This window comes from Amblyomma americanum, chromosome 8 (assembly GCF_052857255.1).
Source record: "Amblyomma americanum isolate KBUSLIRL-KWMA chromosome 8, ASM5285725v1, whole genome shotgun sequence".
Lineage (NCBI taxonomy): Eukaryota > Metazoa > Arthropoda > Arachnida > Ixodida > Ixodidae > Amblyomma > Amblyomma americanum.
Genome location: NC_135504.1, coordinates 9,486,073 through 9,507,959, shown reverse-complemented (window position 1 = coordinate 9,507,959; position 21,887 = coordinate 9,486,073). Strand labels below are relative to the sequence as shown.

General features: G+C 51.2%; 1 protein-coding gene across 1 annotated transcript in view; it reads left to right on the top strand.

The window, feature by feature from the left end:
* Window positions 1-21,561, top strand: part of LOC144100890 (fatty acid synthase-like) — a 46,720-nt gene extending 25,159 nt beyond the window's left edge. Inside the window, exons 18-26 of the mRNA XM_077633800.1 lie at window positions 2,225-2,580; window positions 3,831-4,184; window positions 6,721-6,964; window positions 14,626-14,862; window positions 16,719-16,955; window positions 17,255-17,499; window positions 18,535-18,795; window positions 19,645-19,902; window positions 20,723-21,561. Of these exons, the coding sequence (XP_077489926.1) occupies window positions 2,225-2,580; window positions 3,831-4,184; window positions 6,721-6,964; window positions 14,626-14,862; window positions 16,719-16,955; window positions 17,255-17,499; window positions 18,535-18,795; window positions 19,645-19,902; window positions 20,723-20,836 (2,306 nt within the window). The 3' untranslated portion in view covers window positions 20,837-21,561. The remainder of the gene's footprint in view (window positions 1-2,224; window positions 2,581-3,830; window positions 4,185-6,720; window positions 6,965-14,625; window positions 14,863-16,718; window positions 16,956-17,254; window positions 17,500-18,534; window positions 18,796-19,644; window positions 19,903-20,722) is intronic.
* The last annotated feature ends 326 nt before the right edge of the window (window positions 21,562-21,887 follow it).

The window sequence follows — 21,887 nt, the reverse complement described above, 5'->3', positions numbered from 1 at the left end:
CCCACGTGGTCGGCGTTTTTTTTCTGCCTTAAGCTCCCTTGAGCGTCGTCGTCGCCGCTCTAGCTTCCACGATGTTGCGGTTGTGACGGGCTCAGTCGTTCACTGACCGAGATTCGGTAAAGTACTGCGAATAGGAAATAATCACTGTCATCTCCGGAAGAGTAGAAAGCGCGCGCGACAATGATGAGCCCAACTGAACACCTGGAAGTAAACTGAGTAGACAAAGCTGTGTGCAATAGCTTCGCGTGAGTGCCGGCAATCAAAAATTGCTGATGGCCTAGCTCTGGTACGCCAGGACATACGTAGAGAAAGCGCGGAGACTTCTGCATCGGAAGAGTGCATTCTCTAGACGCGCTTTTATTCATGGCTAAAGCTTGAGCCGTCGTGACGGAGTGGTAGCGTCTCGGCCTCAAATGCTTAAGGCCCTGGTTCTACCCGAGCATCGGCACAGGTTTTTTTATTCAGTGAGTGTGCGGGGGGTTTGAATGGCTCCCATAGATGCCGCCACCGAATACGTTGGTTAGCGGTTAAGCGCAGGCTCTGTTAAGGTGCGTTTATACTCCAGTGTAATGCGCGCGCGCGCGCTGCACGGCGACGTCACATCAGCCAAAGCGAGACCCTTTATACTCCAACTGGTGGTGGTGGTCGAAACACTTATTGCCAAATACAGAGAGGCAACCCTTAGGTGGCGGCCCTTACAGGGCAAAGGACAGCACTTGGAGGGCTATCCGCTTCAGGGCGTCGGTAATTATCCGGCGCTGGTCAGCAGCAGCGGACCTGGTCAGAAGAGTCTCCCTGTATAACTCCGCCGTGGTTGGGGATGGACGAAGGTAGGACATGTGAGGAGGACATGAAGGAAATCTCCCGGCTTCCTGCAGAGCTTACAAGAAGAAAGCAATTGATCGGCGTAGTGGGCATGAAGGAGAGTAGGGTAGGGAGCAGTTCGGGTCTGGAGTCGGCGCCAGTGGGAGGCCTGGGTTAAGGTTAGGGAGGGAGCCGGTGGTGCGTAAACGCGCCGGGTATCTCGGTAGTAGTTAAGAATATCTTTGAACGTAAGCAGATGCTCCTGGGATGGTGGAGGAGGTCCAACTCCGGCCCGGAAAGTGAGATCTCGGGCGAGGGAGTGGACATCCTCGTTACCCGTGAGGCCTGCGTGTGCGGGGGTGCAGATAAGGGTTACGGGGTGGGTGGGGTGCCATAAACGTAGAAGCCATCTACGCTTGACCGCCGACGCGTTCGGCGGCTTCGGCGTACTCTGACCGCACTGGCGGAGACTTGGAGCACGTCTCTATTTCGCGCCGAGTGCGCCAGCGGCCGCCGGCCCGGTCAGACCGGTTCGGCTCCGTGGTGAGGCGCGCGTTGTGACGTCATGTGCCTCCTCGGAGCGCCGCCACGGCGAAATCGGAAGTTCGCAGCCAGTAAAGCTTTCGCTTTAAAAAACGAAGCGCCCATCAAGATAAAAATCAGATCTTGCGTACCTCTACAGGAGCACATGACGTGCATAGAGAAACCGAAACTAGGCGAGTGCTTGATTGCAAGCCGCGCTAAGCGCTTAATGAGGCAAAATTAGAATTCTTGTTCTTGTGTTTGCGACTGTGAAGAGTTAGAGGCACCATGCTATTAGCACCCGCTTTTAGTTTCGCGCTAAACTTCGCACGCGTGATCCCTGCCGTACATGTACGGCAGTGCTAATTGCGCTTGCCCGCGCTACCGTACATGCGCAGCAGCGACTCGCAAAGGGTTACCAATATAACGAAGGATATAGAATAGGCATGAACGTAGATACCATAGTTGTGGCACCCCTCACGACTTCTGTCTCGCCGCGAAATGCCATTGCATTGAAGGCATCTTGGTGCGCGGGATAAAAACCGATAGAAGTCACCCTACATCTTGTTCCCAGCCAAGGCCTAAATAGGCTTCTTTTCACCACTTCTAAGGGGGCGCTAATTATTTGCTGTCGGCTGAGGAGTGCCAAACATTGGAAATGCGTTGTAACCTAAGCTGAGTTTCAAGAGCTTTGACGGGCTACAGGGGCGTTACTGTTGTAGCAGCATCAAGAGTTCTGAGTTTCCTAGTACTTGAAACTGCCTCAACACAAAGCGGTAGTCTGAATGGTCGCGACAAGAGAAAAAGAAAAAATTGGCCGTTTAAAAATTTTTAGGCGGAAAAGATGTTTTTCTTACACTCGATCTCTTGGACATCTTCCCCACATCCTCAAAAACAGGCGTGGACCTTGTGCTCAACTCTCTGGCCGAAGAGAAACTACAGGCTAGCGTGCGCTGCCTCGCCACGCACGGCCGCTTCCTGGAGATCGGCAAATTCGACCTGTCCAAAAATTCCCCGCTGGGCATGTCCGTGTTCCTCAAGAACGTCACCTTCCACGGCATCCTGCTGGACGCGCTGTTCGGCGACGACCCGTTCGTGGCTGCCGACAAGCGACGCGTCGCCGAGTTGGTGCGCGAGGGCATCGCCTCGGGAGCCGTGCGGCCATTGGACGCCATCCGCTTCTCAAGGAACCAGGCCGAGGAGGCCTTCCGCTTCATGGCCTCCGGAAAGCACATGGGCAAGGTGGTGCTCGAGGTGAATGAGACGATTCTACCTAAGCCGCGATTTACTCCTCCATGTTAGTTCATGTCTCATCTTCGCACTTTCTGCGTTTGTGGACCAGATTTTTTTCCGTGACATTGTATTGCATTTTTTACGCAGTCTGGTTTTCAGTGTGCTATAATGTGTTCAGCTTTGTCGGTGCATGTGGAGAGATATGTTAAGTTTGCTTGTTAAGTGCAGACGTATTTATTGTCGCTGACGGCTCTCGTGGGGGAATAATTGCGACTGCACTGATTGAAGCTTGAGAGGTGACATTGTTACTGGTCAGAAAGGTCTTGGTTGCTTTTCGCAGCGTGGTAGGGCTGTGCCAAAGCTTTTACAACTAAAGTTCCTTCTGGCGGCCGCCTGTTAAGGTGCCGTGCAGACCGGCGCAGCGCTAACTCATCTTGCTGCCCTACGAGCGTCAACAACACGCCTTGAGGTGCCCGGTACGGGCATGAACCGTCCCGAAGCCGTCTGATGAAATGCAGAATCTCCTTTGAGTGATCCTCTTGGAGGGCGCCCAGTGTTAGCTGCGGAGAGGCTGGTGGAATCCCAACGCATTGTTGTGTCAGATGACGCGATCGGTACCCGGGGCATTCTGTGATACTACAGCGGCTATAAAAGTTAGCGCGCAGACAAGAGAATGGGAGCGGAGAGACGCGGCGAGCGGGTCTTCGCCGATCTTCGCCCTTAGAGGCCCGTCTCGAGACGCCGTAATGCTGTCAGTCCCCGCGCCAAACTCTTAGACGATGGGGATGTAAATACTACACATAAAGTTGTTTTCCTTTATCTCGACGTTATCTGTCTTTGGCTTCCTTGTACCTGTGTGGAGGCTGCCCAGACTCCCAGGAAACTCGCCAGCACTACCATGAGGATGCAAACGTCAGACAAGCGGCAGGCAGTGGTGGGATGCCCCGTCATATCAGTATTCACAGCTACGTCACAGGGTTCGTGGCGTTATGGTTGCAAAAAATACGTATGCACTCCGAAGCCTGTTCGTGGCTTTGCAGTTTAAGCTATTGATGAACGGAGGCTAGAGTTCCAGTTTTTAAGCTCCAATGAAGGCTGCCTTGAATTTTTTCTGTATTAGAAAACACGACTTCCAGCAATCTTCAGCATGTTGCAGTAATCTGGTTTAACAGCACTGCACCGTACTTGGCCATTTTTCTCAGACACAGCTGTTCTCACCGTGCTTTCGAAATTCGACTGCTAACGTTGCCACTCACACTTAATGCTCGCAGGTCCGTCCAGAGGAGACTCCGCTCAAGACGACCTCCGTCCTTCCGCTCAACGTCGAGGCAGTGGTCCGCACCTGCTTCTACGAGCACAAGTCGTACGTGATTGTCGGAGGTCTCGGCGGCTTCGGCCTCGAGCTCGCCGACTGGATGGTGTCTCGCGGCTGCCGCAAGTTGCTGCTCAGCGCCCGGTCGGGCGTGCGTACGGGCTACCAGAAGCTCTGCCTCCACCGGTGGCAGCACGCCGGCGCCAAGGTGATTGTGAGCAAGGCCGACGTTTCAACCGAGCAGGGTGCTCGACAGATCATCCAGGAGGCCGCGAACGTCGGACCCGTAGGCGGCATCTTCAACCTCGCCATGGTAAGCACGTCTTTATCAGTTGGCCCTTGGAAAACTGCTTCGGGCTCGCACTTCGCCGTTGCTTGCAGTGCACGTCCTGGGCGACTCTAAGTAATATAAGGGCGTTTGTAGGCAGATGAGCATAGAATAAACCCTTTGACGAGATGTAAATTCGTGTGTGATGTAGGTATCGGTAGTTTTAATAGAAATGAATAAAACAAGCAACCTGCAGTAGACTAGAACCAGAGAGATTCGAAAATAGATAAAGCGGATGATAGGCGATGAAATGTATTCATATGCCAGACGTGTGCTACTTAGTTGCTAAGCAGCGCAGGTCTTGCATATGATCATGTTCCAACTAGCCCAGTCTCGAGCACTTAAGTTTATGATGAGATATGTTTCCCGAAGCGGCACGGAAGAAGGGAAAGTGATGAAGGACATTCACTGCGATTGAGTGGCCACTGCCGGCGCAAGAAAGCACAAGCTGGGGAGGCCTTCCTTCTGCAGTGCACTTGGCTACGTTGGCGGTTATTACTTGGCATACATCAACCGAGGAGTCTCGATTGCAATGTGGAAGCTGTCTAGGGCCAACATAATGAACTATTAATGGAGTAGCTAAGCGAACAGTTAGCTGAAGAATTATACCAATAACTGAAATTTAGTACACTTTCAGGACTCCTCTCAGTACATTGCACTATCTTTCGCACAGCGCTGGCTACAAATCGCTTAATCATGAGCACATTATGCCTGGCTGTATAGTTCGGAGACACAGTAATGTGAGGCTAATGGTCACATTACTGCTCATGGTGCACTGGGTGACTGCCGTGTGTTGGCTGCTCTGTTCTGAAATACGTAGTTTGGGAGCCTTTGTTTGTTCCGTGGTAAATATTAGTTGATTTTTGCTCAGGTGGACTCAGAAAACCTCGATAATGGAAATTTTACAGCAAGGGTTGTTATGCTGCCTCGGTGGCTCAGTGGTTATGGCGCTCGGCTGCTGATCCGAAAGACGCGGGTTCGATCGTGGCCGCGGCGGTCCAATTTTGATGTAGGCGAAATTCTAGAGGTCCTTGTGCTGCGTGATGTCAGTGCACGTTAGAAAACCCCGGCTGGTCAAAATTTCCGGAGCCCTTCACTACGGCGCTCGTGAACCTGTTTTTTGTGTTCCCTTACTCTGTCCGTCGTCCGGTTTTTTGCGCTTCCAAGTTTACAACATGCATCACCAACTAGCCCGGCAGCTTGCTCTCCTAAACTCCCTCATAGCTTGAGTCGCTTTGGGACGTTAAATCCCCATAAACCATAAACCAAGCAAGAGCTGTTAGGCACCCATTCCCCGGTTTCCTGTCATGGTGGTAGTAGTATTACTGTGCCGTAGCAGTCTGCGTAGCCGCAGAGTGCGTGGCCATGCGAACCACTCGGAGGGCGGTTACCGTGGGAAGACGAGAGAATGTTCTGAGCGGAGGAATGCGTAACCGATGTGTGATTACCACCAGAACTATCCAGAGGATATTGCCATGTAAGTAGGATGGCCTTGTTAGACCGGAGGTATTCACAGCCAGGAAGATGGTTACCGTTCAAAGAAGGAGGCATGTCGAGACCGGAAGAGGCGCTATTGATGGGTGGTTGCCACAGAAACCACCTGGAGGTGAGTTTCCCTGGGAGGAGGAGAACGATTACCGTGGAATGAAGAGGGTATGGCTAGAGTGTAGGATGGCGTAACTGTAGTGTGGTTACCACGGGAACCATCTAGAATGTACTTAGTATGGAAGAAGGAGGGTGAGACTATAGTGGAGAAATCGCCAGCCAGAGGATGGTTACCGTGAAAGGAAGAGGGTGTGACGAGAGCATAAGAGGCGTGACAGATGGCTGGATTCCATGGGAACCACCTGGAGGGCAGTTACCCTGGAAGGAAGAGAATGATTACCGCGAAGGAGGAGATAGAGAGAGATAAAGACGAAGAGGGAAGAGGAGAGCATGATGAGAGCGTAGGAAGGCGTAACAAGACGGTGGTTACCACGGGAACCGTCCCGAAGGGGCTGCGTGGAAGGTGTAGATTGGGGCGAGAGCACAAGAAGCAAGCGAGGGGCAGTTGGCATGAAAACGACCCTGGAGGTAGGTACCTGGAGCGGGAGGGAGAAGGGATCGTGGCAGCATAAAGTGCGTAACCGGAGGGTTGTTACCATGGGCACGATCCGAAGGGTAGTAATTACATAGAAAGGGGATGTAGACAATCGCGAGAGCAGAGGAGGGCGGCAATGTGGATCTACGGCAGCCGCCGTGAGACGCGCCGCATGGGGAGAGGGTCATCTGTGGCTTCGCGCACCTTAAGCAGCGAACAGTAGGGTGAAAGCTAGCCGAAAACGAGCACGTGTGGAAAACGAAAAAGAGTGCTCTACAAGCTATGCAGATATGAAGTCGCCGTCATATTCTCTGCCCCAACATTACGTAAAATGTAAGTGTCCCAATTGCTCTAAGTACCACGATGACAACGGTCCGGTCAGTTTTTTCGGATATCATCTTGGGGTCATTTACAACCGACCTATTGTTTTCTTCTACACAGGTTCTTCGTGATGCCTTGCTCGAGAACCAGACGCCAGAGTCCTTCGAGACCGTGTGCAAACCGAAGTGTGACGGCACGCAGCATTTGGACGAACTGTCGCGCGAACTGTGTCCCGAGCTCGAGCACTTCGTCGTCTTCTCGTCGGTGACGTGCGGTCGGGGAAACGCCGGGCAGACGAACTACGGCTACGCCAACTCAGTCATGGAACGCATCTGCGAGCGACGGGTCGCTGACGGGCTACCCGGTGAGTAGACTCTTTGCTCACACCATAAAATACTTTGGCACTCCGTAGACAATATATGAACTGTCCAAATAAACAGTAGAAGAGTAGGCGTCTTGACGTTTTGAAGCACGATTTTTTGGCAGAACGGTGACTTGAATTTTGTTGTTTTCTGCCTGTTCATACTGTGATAAAAATATACAAGTCTGCCGAGGGGAGAGCTGTGGATATATTGATTGCTATAGTGAAACATCGTAATCTACGAAACAATTGCGTTCGTAAACTCTTTTCCGTTGAAAAATGCTTTTGTCCAAGCATTGCTGGGTATGAAAGCCTCTTCTTCCTCAAAAGAGCCGTGACTTCGATTTCGATGGTTGTGAAACCAATATTGCGAAACTAATGTGAGCCTTAAAGAGACTTGCTATATCAACAGTTTTGTTAGTATAAAGAATGAAGATATAGCCACTACCTTTGCGTATTGATATACACCAGACCAGTAGTTATTTCTTTATAGTTTATACTGTGGAAACTACCAGTTTAGTAAAATGTTTTGAGGATGACGTAGGTAATGCAATTTTGGTATAAGAGTAGATATCTGTTATCTTCTGGCCTGGCGTGAGATTGGTGAATTAGCGCAAGAATTTCATTCACTTGAGCTGAAGCTGTCTTCATGCAAACCGCTGTAATTCGGAGCGTAGCACGACATGTGCTCAAGTGGCTGCTGATATGCTCTCTCAGAGAAGCTGGTCTGCTCACGCAAAATCACCAAAGCGTTCTTAACGAGGGTTTCATTTCGCTATGAATGGCGTTCCTTTCAAAAGAGTTGGCTTTAAATGTTTTCCTCGAGTGGTACTTCCCCTGACGGCTCTTTCGCGGCGATCTTGTACTTTCTGCTCAATTCAATGACGGAGGCCTTCTTCACTTCCCTCACTGCGTGATGAAGGTGTCCACCGATAAGTGAGACTGTTGTTGCGCCATTTTATTTTCTAAAAAATCGCTAATTACGGAAAGAAAAAGTGCTTACAAGTTGTGTAATCTTGTATGTATTACTTCACAACTGGTAGCTACTTGTGTTAGTTTGACCAAAGTGGTCGTAAATAATTAACGCACTAATAATCTAATTTAGGCCATTCGGCCCCAGACAAATGAAAATTGGTTTTGAGGAAAGGAAATGGAGCAGTAATTGTCTCATATATATATCTATGGACACCGGAACCGCACCATAAGGAAAATGGAGGAAGGTGGGAGTGAAACAAGCAAGAGAGAAAGAGGTGTTGGTGGAAACATTTATTGCCAAATACAGAGGGGGGCACACCCCCTAACATGGCACGAGGCAACCTTTAGGGGGCTGCCCTTACAGGGCAAAGGACAGCCCTCGGAGGGCTATCCGCTTCATGGCGTAGGTAATTATCCGGCGCTGGTCAGCAGCAGTGGAGCTGGCCAGGAGAGTCTTCCAGTATGACTCCGCCGTGGTTGGGGATGGAGGGTGTGGGAAGGCAGGACATGTGAGGAGGACGTGAAGGAAGTCTCCCGGTTTCCCACAGAGTACAAGAAAAACGGAATTGATCGGGGTAGCGGGCATGACGGAGAATATTGTAGAGAGCAGTTCGGGTCTGGAGTCGGCGCCAGTGGGAGGCCTGGATTAAGGTTAGGGAGGGAGCCGGCGGTGCATAAACGCGCCGGGTATCTAGGTGGTAGGTAAGAATATCTTTGAACGTAAGCAGGCGCTCCTGAGATGGTGGAGGAGGTCCAACTCCGGCCCGGAAAGTGAGACCTCGGGCGAGGGTGTGGACCTCCTCGTTACCCGGGAGGTCTGCGTGTGCGGAGGTCCAGATAAGGGTTACGGGGTGGGTGGGGTGCCAGAAGCGTGGAAGCCGAGCCACGGTGCGGGATATCAGGTGTTTGGCAAAATTGGATAGGGCGTATTTTGAGTCGGAGAGACTTTTGGTGGCAGAGGTAGAGATGAGAGCGAGTGCAATGGCTGCTTCCTCTGCAGTTTCCAAGGAGTCTGTGGTGACTGATCCTGATGTGATTAGTCGGGCCTGATTATTAGCGACGGCGAGAACCATGCGGGAGCCCGACGAGTACGCTGCCGCGTCCACGTAGGCTACCTCGGAACTGTTGCCGTAGAGCTTGTGCAGGGCTTTGGCGCGGGCTGCCCTGCGTTCTCCGTCGTTCTCGGGGTGCATGTTCTTAGGGATTAGAAGGATGATGAGATGGGAGCATAGGTCTGGAGATAGGGGAACCCCCTCGACAGGATGGGTGGTCGGGGTGATGCCTAGCTGACAGAGTAGAGTGCGGCCTGCCGCAGTACTCGACAGGCGAGCCAGCTATGCTGTTAGGGTGGCTTCTGCCACCTCCTCAAACGTGTTGTGGGTACCAGGGTTGAGAAGCCGGGTATTAGAGGTTCGGGGGGTAGGCGGAGGGCGAGCTTCGTGCAGCTCATGAGGAGCGCGTTGATGCGGTCCCGCTCCTTCTGGTTTAGGGGGAGGTAGGGGAATGAGTATGCCGTGCGGCTCGTGATGTTGGCTTGGGTGAGGCGGAGAGTGTTCCGCTCTCGCAGACCCGCGCGCCGGTTTGCCACGCGCAGGATGAGACGGGTGGCTTGCTGGGCTTGAGTCTGGAGAGTTTGGATGGCGTTGCCATGCGCGCCGTGGGAGTGAAGGACGAGGCCCAGGATGCGAATCTTGGAGACCGGGGGAATGGGGTGGTTTCTTAGAGTGAGTGAGATGGGAGGGTTGGCGGGATCGTGCGGCCTGGGACGATAGAAGAGTTGTGATTTAGAAGGGGAGCAGGCTACGCCGCACGCGCGAGCGTATGAGTCGATGATGTTGAGGACCGACTGTAGGTTGTGTTCCATGTCGGCATCACTGCCTAGATTAGCCTAGGCAGTGATGTCGTCAGCATAGAGGCTGAAATCTATGTAGGGTATTTGGGCGAGTTATGGGGTGGGGAATTGGAGAAGGGCTATATTAAAGAGGATAGGTGACAGTACAGCACCCTGAGGAGTTCTCCGCGCTCCCAGTGAGACACCGGACAGCCGGTGGTCGCCCATGGTGAGTGTGGCTATTCGGGCGGAGAGGAAATCGCGGCCGTAATTGTACATCCGCGGCCCTACGCCTAGGGCGTGGAGGCCTTCTAGGATGGCTGCGTGGTTAACGTTGTCGAAAACTTTTGTTAGGTCGACGCCGAGGATAGCCTTGGTGTCGCCCGCGGAGGAGTCAAGGATGTAGTGCTTGAGTTGTAGAAAGACGTCCTGGGTGTATAAGCCCGGGCGGAAACCAAACATCCACGAAATCATAAGGTTGTTCTCCAAACACCGACTTAGCCGGGTCCGGAGAACGTGCTCCATGAACTTGCCCACACATGATGTAAGAGAGATGGGACGGAGGTTAGCGGGGAGAAGTTTGCAGGATTTAGGAATAAAGACTACTTTGGCACCTTTCCGCTGAAGTGGGAGGGCGCCGCGCAGCCAGCATTCGTTGAAGTAGTCGGTTAGGGCTTTGACGGAGGGGGAATCGAGGTTGCGGAGTGCCTTGTTGTGCACTCCGTCGGTGCCAGGAGCTGAGGACGCGTTGAGGCGCTGAAGTTCGGCCTTCACTTCCGCCGCGGTGATCGGTTGGTTGAGAAGGTCGTTTGGGGAGCCTGTGTAGTAAGGGTGGACTGCGGAGGGATATGCGGGGAAGTAGAGATCACGAAGCTCCCCGAGGAGTTCCTGCAGGGAGGCCTCGGTTGTGTGTATGAGCTTTATGAGGTTGTGTTTCTTGTGTGTCTTGGACTGAGTCGAATCAATGTAATGACGGAATAGGTTCCAGGTCAGGGGCAGACTCATGTTGCCGTCCAGCTTCTTACAGAGGGATTTCCAATTTGGCGAGATAGAGTTGTAGCATGCGTCTCAATCTCCTTGTTGAGCCGGGCCAGCCAGCGTCTGAGTGTTCGATTCCAGAGCTGACGCCGCGACCTCCGTTCGAGACGCGCCTTGGCTTCCCATAGGTGCAGGAGATGGGAATCCATCGCATCTGCAGGGCAGTCTTCCGGGAGTTGGCGAGTCACGGCGCGGACGTCACGCTGGAGTTGGTCGCACTGAGTAGCTATGTCTGAGATGGTGTGTAGAGTGCGGGCTGCTCGGGAGGTGCAGAACCAGTCCTACTTCGTGATGGTAGATTCACGAGAGGGTCTACGTGTTGGGCCTGCTTGTAGGAGAATCTCGATAATATAGTGATTACTACCCAAATTCTCCTGGGTGTTACACCACGCAGCGTGCGGGAGGCGGTGGGTGAAGGTGAGGTCAGGAGTAGTGTCTGCGCAGACGATGTTCCCGGTGCGAGTAGGGGTGGTGGGGTCTGTGAGAAGGGAGAAGCCGGCCTGCTGAGCTGTGAGCCATTCCCTGAGCACCTTGGGGGTGTCGGCTGTGTAGCCCCAGGCCGTGTGCGGGATGTTGAAGTCCCCTACAATCAGGAGGGGGCATTTGTGTGCGGCTCGCTTGGCAAGCATGAATGGTCGGTCGAAGCCATGCCGCAGGCACTTCGGGTGGGTGTATACATTGTGGATGAAGAGACTAGTATCCCGAGTTTGCTGCTGCGGCACGAGTTCGATGAGGAGATTATCTATTTCGAGGGACGGCTAAGGGGTGGGAGATAGTACTGAGCGCACGGCGTACAAGAAATGCAACCCGAGGGGGTGTAGAAGAAAAAGGGACGATGGGCACGTAGCTGGGTAGGGTAAGGGGATTGGAGGGCTCTTGCAGGGCGAGCACGTTGGGGCCGTCTCCCAGAGCTAAGAACTGGTGAAGTAGCCCCCGCTTGGAACCAGAGCCTCGACAGTTCCACTGCTAGATAGTGAGGCTAGCGCGTGGTCTCGCCATCACTGAAGCTGTCGATTGCCGTGGAAGATATGGAGACGGTGTGGAGCCGGACTTTCTTTTTAGGCCGCACGGCAGCACAGGCGGTCGCTTGGCGAGCCTCTTTGCTCATAAATCGCTCGTAAATTTGGCGAGCAAATTCGTCTAGACGGGTAGTGAGGTCGGCAAATTGATTTGTGAAGGCCTGGATGGCCGTCAGCACCGTGGCCTGAATTCTCGCCTCCGTGAGTTGTTCGAAATTGGGAGGCAGGGCTGGCGTTCCCTCGGTCGGGGTTGGTGTGGTCAGGGAGGTAGTGGGTGTTGCGGCCCGCTTCTAGGCCAGCGGTTCGCGAGTAGGGAGAGGTGGCGGTGGAAGAGTGGGAGTAGGAGCGGCCGGGGCCACTGGTGCCGGGGTAGGGGTTTGGGCCTGCTGGTGGGCATGCAGTTGTACCTGGAGGCGGAGTCCTGTAGCTTGGAGGGAGACGAGCTGCGCGCAGACACGCAGCAGCTCTTCATAGAGGGGGTTGACAGAGTCCTGGGAAACTACACCTGCCCAGCTCACCTCACTGGTGCAGCGGCCGGGTGCTTGGGCAGGTGGTCTCGGTGGGACTGGAGGTGGTGGTGGTCTGGTTCCAGTCCAGGAGCAGGATCGGGCCTTGGGCTTGATAGGGGTGGACGGCTGTTTTGGTGCGGCAGGCTGCAGCACCGGAAATGGCTTCGATGTGAGCTGCGGGGCCTGGGGCTTGCGAGTCGCGAAGCCGCTGCTGTGTTGGGGTGGAGCCTGACTGGTGGGAGTCTGGCTGGCGTTTGCTTTGGCGCCTCGCTTGGCATCCCAGTACCTTTTTTTGACGAGGTATGGGGTGCGGAAGCGCGCCTTGCATGTTCTGTCCGCCGTCAGGTGTGGTTTACCGCAGACCTTGCATTGCGGTGTGCAGGAGTGGCCTTCAGGGGGTTCGACTTGGTCGCAGCCCGGACAGCGGCGTTGCTTGGGAGCCGGTCACACATCGGCACGCTGGCCGAGTTCGCCGCAGTTACGGCAGTGCTCGATCTTCTTTTTGAAGAGGTAGCATATATAGAGTACAGAGGAGTAGTAGATGTGCTTGGGCACCCAGTCTTGTTCGAAGAGGATGAAGATGAACTCTGTCGAGCCCATGCGTCTAAAGTCGAGGATGGGAGGATTCCGCTCGTTACTGAGACGGTCCTTGATGTCTTCGTATGAGTGGTCGAGAGGGACTCCATGGACCACGCCGCGGGCGCAGTCCTCCGGTGCCGCTTGTTAGGAGTATATATCGTAGGCGGTGCCTTTGATCAGTATGGACATGATGTCGAGGTAGCGGAGTCTGCGCTGCGGGTCGGGAGTGTTGATGAGGATGATATGTTGGAGGGTTTTGATGATGACTGTGTCGGGCTTGGCCTCTTGAGTTCTGAGGCGGGCTGCTTGCAGAATGGCCTCGCGAAGCACAACGCCGTTCACGGTCGGAAGGTCGAGGCCGCCACGGGGACGGAGGATGATCTTGTGGTCGTCGATGGGGAGCTTGGGGTGGCGTAGGGAAGACAGTGGGGCAGCCGGGGCCGGCGGCCGGCCGGGGCTTGAGGCAGATTTGGAGTAACGGTGGGAGGGGATTTGCGATTGGAGCTTCGCTTGTCGTGCGATGATTGCCAACCGTTAGTAGAGGTAAGTTCCGAGAGAAATATGTCTTCTCCCTCTACTACAATGGATCCCATGCCGCCTTCGAGGCGCCGACGCGCCGGTGGTCCGAGCGCGAAGCCGCGTCTCTAGCGGCGTTCGGTATCGGCGGCTGCTGCGCTGCGAGGCTTAGCCTCAGCGCAGCGGGGTTATGAAAAGATATGGACTTGCCTCTTGATGTGGTGGTCCAAATCGGGAAAGGTTGGTATCGGCAGGTTCCTGACGAGAAGCGGAGGCGGATGACATTAGTTTCAGACGGCTTTAGTGAGTAAATCCGGTCGTAAAGGACAAAGTTTGCGGAGCGCATGTGAAGCGCGTACACTCGCCCGGCCTCCGAACGCTGCTCTTCCAGAGAAAGATGTGCCGTAGTGGAGGGCTCCGTTATAATATCGACCACCTGGGGATCTTTAACGTGCACTGACATCGCGCAGCACATGGGCGCCTTTTGCGTTTCGATTCCATGCGGCCGCGTTTCGATGGAGACAAAACGCAAAAGGCGCCCGTGTGCTGTGCGTTGTCAGCGCACGTTAAAGATACCCCAGGTGGTCGAAATTTTTCACGGTTTCGAACAAATGATAGTGCTTCGATTAAGCACCTTTAAATGCTGAACATCCATGAGTACAGTTTTTTTTAACTTTTCTGCGCCTGGTGGGGCCTAGAGAGCATACAACCTTGTGCAAATGGGCGCGGGAGGAAAATAAATAGACGTTAAGGAAGATAGCCTATTGAGATCCTCTAGAGCCTCTGCCCCTATTTCTGATGCCGCTCCTGTCCACGAGACATTTAAAAAGTTTTTATTCCATGCATGTAAAGCACTCTTGCCTCGTTCAATTTCTAATCTCGCAAAAGTCAGCCAGTTTACTGTTTGTACGAATAAGCCGATAGCTATATCCTGTTAGACTATTGCAAGACATTTTTGAGCTCTAAGATGTCGTCACCCGAGCCCTTGTCCACGCCTCAGCCTGAGGCGTGGACAAGGGCTCCGTTGAAATAAATGCTTACGTCCTTAGGTATGTCCAGAATACCTCTTTTTCTGAAGTTAATGTCTTTATCCTACACTTTCTTTATCAGGTCCAATAATGGAAGCCCTATAAACGCTGAGCAATTAGAACGCCTTTGGGAGATGCCAAATCAAAAGATGGAATTTTTTCTTTCTAGGTCTGGCAATCCAGTGGGGCGCCATTGGTGACGTGGGAGTGCTCCATGAGAGCAAGGGCACCGACGTGGTTGTGGGTGGCACCGTGCCACAGCAGATAACCTCGTGCATGACGGTGATGGACCGCTTCCTCAGCCAGAGCCACCCGGTAGTCTCGAGCTTGGTAAAGGCCGATCTCTCCTACAAGTCGGATTCCAAGGACAGGCAGGACCTCATCCGATCCATCGCGCACATCCTCGGTGAGTGAGTGAACTCACTATCTTGAGTGGAAGGATATTTTCCACCTTGTGCCTCGGTCCTCACTTCTGACTGTTTCCGTTACGGGTGGACACCGAAACCAGGACTTCGAACCAACTAGCTCAGTTCTTGTCTCTTTTCACTTTCCACCATTCTGCTCAGTTCTTAAGATAGCCATGTGCTGTGTATTTGCCAAAAAATAAGCTAATTGGAAAGTTCAGTCAAGCTATAAAGACTTCTTTCATGGCGAATTCGCACTTATCCGTCAGCTCGTCACCAACTGCCATTTGTTCTGTTGTAATCCTGTTCTGGCGCCTTAACAATCAAGCTAAAGCTTTGCCGGTCGACGTGTTTTTTGATGAATTGCACAGTTTTCCTTTAAAAAAATGAAACGTCTTACTGAATAATTCGCTATACTTTCATTAAGAGCATGCTACTCATAATGTACAATTCTATAAAGGAAGCCTCTCTTCCCAGCGATGCGTGGCATATTTTGCTTATTTTTCACGTTCTCTATTAATCATGACCTGGAGCTATGAGACCCTAGACGACCTACGGCACGGTTTTGAACTTTCATCACTGCGGTCTTCTTGCTTCTGTTCTTTAATATCTTCGTCTTCACACGTGCCCGGGTGGATGGATGAAAGTCAGGAGCGTCTCCTTCGCAACTGGGTGATGGCTGTTACCGCACCGCTCGGATTCTTTGCCTTATATTTCGTTAAGCAATGAAATTTAAGGGTTTTATTTATAACTTCGCTATTCTTGTTTAAATACAATTTTCAATCCTGAACTTGTAACCTTACTTCACCACCACGCTTTTGAGAAACCAGTCTTCAAATGACTTTTTGCCAGTTTTTAGCGCGGTTGCATTCAATTTACGTGTGTTATACATAAACTGTAGAGCTTCAGAAGAGAGACTGAGCCTCCACCGAAATCCGGAGGAATACTGTTACATTCGAGTATAAGATGTTCAATCGTTTCTACAGGTTACCACAAACTGCACATGTGCCATCGACTTGGTTAAATTTCTTTTTTTTTAGCTTCGCGTTCAAAGCCAGCCTGATCTAGCGCTGCCTCTTGAGTTATCACAGAACGATACCTTCCTTATTTTCCTTTTTCCATTTGTACATAGTCCCATAGTCTGCTTGTTTTCCATGGAATTAATCCTATTTTCACCTTCACCGTTTTTTACTTGCCATTTAAAGGTCTTCATTTCCCTATCTTTTTTCCTCCATAGTTACCGGTTAGTTTTCTAGTCCCTTCTCGCCACTCTGAGTCAATACTCGTTCTCTATGAGTATTTAAATACCTTTGCTGTCCACCTGTTATCGTCCAGTTTGCTCAGGCGTACTTCATATAATACTTTACTCAGAGCTTCCCGTACTCCGAACGATGCTCAGCCCATGTCCCCTATACTATTCTTTCGTTAAAATATATGCATAAGAAGAAAGAACATGCATAACCAACTAGCCCCGCAACGTGTTTTACTAAGTAAATCCCCTATACTATTTCATTGGTTGTTCTCCAGCGGATGCCTAGTGAGTAGTAATCTTCCAACGAATCTCTTTATTTCTAGTCCCGATTAAACTTGTGCCCTTAGTCACCAAACCGCACTCTCGAAAGTAAGCGCTGGTACTATTATTTCTTTCCGAATACCAATCAATGAAACTGGTCGTATCATAGCTGATTTGTACATAGCTTGAGTGGCGTCAGCACGGGAATAGACAAAAACACAACGTTCTGTTTCGTCTTTCATGTATCTATTGCTGTGCTGGCGCCACTCTAACCTCTCAGTACTTCATACCTATAGTACCCCCGTAATGTCCCTCCACGTTTCCCACCTCCCCCTTCACTCGCAGGTGTCAAAGACCCGTCTAGCCTGAAGCCTAACATAAGCCTCGGTGAGCTGGGCATGGACTCCTTGATGAGCGTCGAGGTGAAGCAGACACTCGAACGCGGCTACGACCTGACACTCTCCATGCAAGAGATCCGGCAGCTCACCATCAACCAGTTGAGGGAGATCGGCGCCGGAGCCACCTGCGAAATGGCGTGTGACACCAGCGCCACCGTGTGCGACACGCCACAGGTGGCAGAAGGTAAGCTTCGACCCTCGACCTCGGCTCCGGGCCGCTCGCCGCATCGTGAAGAACCACTGCAGATTGTGTGAGGAGAGCAGGGTGTAATTTTTCACCTATAATAATAACGTAGCTAAAGCAGATGCACAGGGCACCACAGACGTGATTATCATGCTCGGAGCGTCAGGCAGCGGCACCCATATACCTTCTAAATCCGTTGGCGGGGACAAGGGGATGTGGTACTCGGAGCAGGCTCAATAGCCGAACTCTCTTGTGGACGATCACTGCTTCATGTCTGTCTTAACTCTGTACTTCTGCAGAGTCCGGGGATGTGTCGGAGGTGCCGCGGCTGACGCTGGTCGAGAAGCTCGTGCCAGACCGCGTCTTGGTCGAGATGAACAGCCTAAAGGGAGCTTCTCCTGTGTTCATCGTGCACCCTATCGAGGGCCACGTGAACGGACTCTCAGAGCTGGCGTCACACTTGTGCGTGCGCGCTGTCGGAGTCCAGAGGACGCCAGACATCCCCGTGTGCTCCATCGAAGAGATGGCCGCCATCTACATCCAGGTACGGCGCATTGCATACTCAAGACAAGCTTGTTGAGGTTACCTTACGAAGGCCACCGAATAGCTGAAGCCAAAAAACATACGCTCTTTTTACGTAGGACTTACTGCCGACGACCACCATCCGCCTAGCTAACATCTGTGCGGCTGTTTTCAAACTTCTTTACCGTATAGAAAGCGAAACACCATACAGAGGCACCTTGCAGTGAGCTCAACCCCTTCTGTTCGTCATGGTACCAGTGGCGCCTTGTCTTTGCTCAGAAAATGCGAGGTTGTATTTCAGAATACGCAACGTGTGTGTAATCGGCATCTGCCAACAATGCGGAGGCGAGGTTAGTCTTTGCATCGTATTATGTTCCTGTTCAGTTTCTAGCCTTTTTTATGCGCTGTATACGATCTATGAATAAGGTTCCTAGACGTATTCCATAAGCAGGGGTGTACTGCGTGCATGACATTAGACGTCATCTAAATTTTAGTCTACCTGGCAGAGCTCCTGTGATATTATTCATTAAAGTTTACAACAGGCCCTTTATTCATCGTTATGGAAAACTATCTCATCAATTATACTCCCAACGTTTGTGCCATCCCACTACAGAAGAAGTGACAGGATTACCTGCACCGCACCTCTATCGAGTGCGTCCGATGCTAAACCCACAAGGATAACATTGCAACAGACGGGACATTATTGAAAGCGCCCATTCTTCAGCCTGCATGATCCTAAGTCATCTGACATGACCACGGATCATATGACCACGCATAGCGTGACCACACATGATGTGACCATTGATGACATAATGCATAGAACATGTGCTTAACAGTGCCCACTTTATGGTCCTCATTGCCCAGGCCCTTCGGGATAGCTTTGTTATTGGCTGGCAGGTAAACGCATAGTTTTCTGTTACGACGTGCTAAGTGCGACGTCGTTTCTTTCTGAGGAAGTAGTTCGTGCAACTACCCCTGTGTACAGCACCCTTGGTAGGTTATAGATGACGTCAACAGCCTCCCGAATTTCCTCCTTTCCTCCCTTTTGCACTCACAGAGACTGGTTGAGGTGCAGCCCCAGGGTCCGTACCACTTGACGGGCTACTCCTTCGGTGCCACGGTCGCCTTCGAGATGGCGGTGCAGCTGCAGGCCGCCGGGGCCTCTGTGGCCAGCCTAACCCTCCTGGACGGCGCCCCGCGGTTCATGGCAGTGCACATCATTCGCCACCAGACGCGCTTCACTGACAGCAAGGACGAGGAGGAGTCGTCGCTCTTTTGCGCCTTCCTCATGCAGTACCTCGACATCGACTTCCTTGAAGTGCGTACATTGATATCAGCTTGGAGCTTACGCCGTTCATTCCGAAGGGCGTGCCTTGACAGGATCGCGGCGAGAACCAAGTCCGGACCGAAACCCTAAGACAGAGATGCCGGCCGGGTTCACGTGTTTGCAGCAGACAAAGAGAACACTAGTTTAGCCTAATACTAATAAAAGAAAAAATAAGCCAGGTGCATGTTTTCAAATGTGCAAGTGAAGAGGCTGCAGAAATTAACGTGGAAGTGAAGAAGAAGCGTATTCCTCCTTTTCAGTGGAGGTGCCGTTTCATATTAGGTGTGACCTCTCAAGGTTGTGCTTGAAAACGCAGTTTCAGGTTATGGTCGCATCTCAAAACAGCAACATATTCAATTTATTTTCGTGCATTCCGCATTCCTATACTTTCGTGGGTACCTGCACATCTGCGGAGAAAATGGGAAGCACGTCTTCCTTCCGATGATATCAATCTCTTGTGCAGCAATTGAAAAATGACGAAACTCTCGAATAATGGCAGATTAATTAGCTGGAAGGTGTATATAGTTAAGTTTGTTAATAATGCGACTTGAACTGAGGATCCGGATTCCATATGTTTTAGTTTTTCGAGCACCTTGATATTTGGCACGAAGTAACCACGAACCAAAATAATGTATGTGCTTTTCTATGAGGACTATTGCGGTAGCTGGAAAAGTGTGGCTAGCGGCCTATGCCTTGCCAAAGTGAAATAACATCCTTTGAGAGTTACAGAGCGCTGATTAGACCTTAAACAAATTCGAATAGACCTAGAATAGTGCGGTTTGTACCTTTTTGGTACGTGGCTGGTAGAACTTGACCCCTTAATTTTTTTTTCTCGTGCAGTGTCGGCGCCAGATGAATCAGTATCCCAACTGGGACGCCAAACAGGAGGTGGCTACCGACATTCTCCTCAAGGCCTACCCGAATGTACGGCCAAAACGTCAGGACGTGGCGACGGCCACTCGAACCTTCTACGAGTTCCTAAAAGCCGGTGGCGAGTACCACCCGCAGGCTAAGTTCCACGGCGATGTCGTTCTTGTGAAGGCGTCCAGGCCCCGAAAGATGGCGCGACAGCTGCCGCCTGACTACGGTCTTTCCGAGGTGAGCTGATGCGCTTTTCATAGTTTATGTATGGTTACCTAACTTAACTGTCAAGGATACATTTATTCTGATTTAAGTTGAGTTGGGAGGCATTATACTGCAAGGGCTTCAGGCATTACTTGAAATAATGCGCATCCCACCCTGCATATCGCATACCCTTCTTATTAGGATGATGGAATGATAATAGATTGCAAAGATATAGGAGGCGTTTTTTCATAAGAACTGCGCAAAACGCCTAATCTAGATAGGATGAGTGATTTACATAAATGAGTTTAGTCAGAGAAGGCTAAGAAAACCAAGACAGGTAAGAACTGCAGGAAAAGAAGGTAGTAGGAGCGGAAATTTTTCTGCTCTGAGTTCCAGCATAATTTTATTGACGAACAGTTGTGAAAGGGAACCTGCTTAGACTAATGAAGCAGAGTTGATCCGTTTCGTCTCGAAATGTCGCACTAGCTAGCTCCTTTTTCCGCTGCACTGCAATTTAGACCAATTCTAGGGTGCCTCCTATGGCATCATTTGGCATAACGCTGCTGTTACCGCATCTGAAAGTCTAGCCGAGAGGCATCAATTCAAGCCTTGTGCACGCATTATCATGGCAACACTGTTAACTAGGTTTTCACCCAGGAAAACGAGAACAGCAACATAACGAACTGTGTTTAGAAGTTGCTGACATCGAGACAAACCACATTTTAGGCCAGCTTGCGTACTGAAAACAGGTTATTTTGTAATAAAATTGAGGTGTGGTCTGCATGGTTACATCTGCGTATACTCTTAACACGGCATGCTTTGTTTTGCTCTTGCCTTCCTGTCAACCTTGCAGTGCTGTGAGGGCAAGGTAGAACTCAAGGAAGTCGACGGTCTTCACGAGAACTTCATCCTCGGTGAAGGAGCGAGACAGTGCGCGGCTATCATCAATCAGCAGGTTCACCAATAAAAGAAAGGTAATCGAGTAATGAGAATACAGATAAGAAGAGGAAATGGCTCTAGGACATCAAGAGAAGTTCAAGCGACCTCCTTCGAGCCCTTCCAGGACATTCTACCACACAAGAGTGGCTACAGCACTTCTTATTCTAAATGGGAACAAGTGCTTGTTAATCAGACCGAGTTATTCGAACTGTATTGTGGGCATGAGCGGAAAGAGAAAGATGTCGCCGCGGAATGGCTCAAGGCCATGAGGGAAGATACCTACTTCTGATTTTCCGGCCTCCAAAGAACATGTATACACCCGTTCATAGTTGGCGATGGTGAGATGATACCAGCACAAATAGCATGCCGGTGCATTCGTCGAGACTTACTACCCATACTCAATGCGCAACCCATCGCGCCAGCTGCATGGGTGAAACAAGGATTACGTGTTCGAGCATTTCGCCATGATGTAGTTGTTAAAGCCGGCCGTAGGCTTGTCTCATTAGGGAATGCAATCACTATATGAGAAAATATACTGTCACGGTACTATTTGCGTAACGTAACATTGAAAAGTGGACATAAGAGTGGAGACTAAAGGAATGCACTGAAAAGCACACTTTCTCCATTGTCTCATGGCATTGCGTCTCTGCTTTGTATGTTTGTCATTTCCTTCGTGTAATCACATGTACAGAGATAGGACTTCAAAGCCTCTTTTAAAAGTATTTGCCATATTCCGTGATGTGCACTCTATACCGCCTGCTTATCGTGCTTGTTCATTTCCTTTTCAAAGAACCAACGTAATAAAAAAATTTTTCATATAGAATCTGGCTTTGTGCACAGTGCTGATGAAGAAAAAAATTTGGGGCGTTGATTTAGATTGATGCGGCCTGCAGCTTTGAAGAATGAACAAACAACACAAAGATTCGCGGCAGAGTGCTCGCGGACGCATGACAGCTTCATTGCATTCTTTTAGGAAATATTTTTCGGGCTCGATGTCAATTCCTAGTTCATTTATTTTGTTAGACGCACTGAAAACACTGATAAGCCGCCGCGGTGGCTGAGTGGTTATGGCGCTCGGC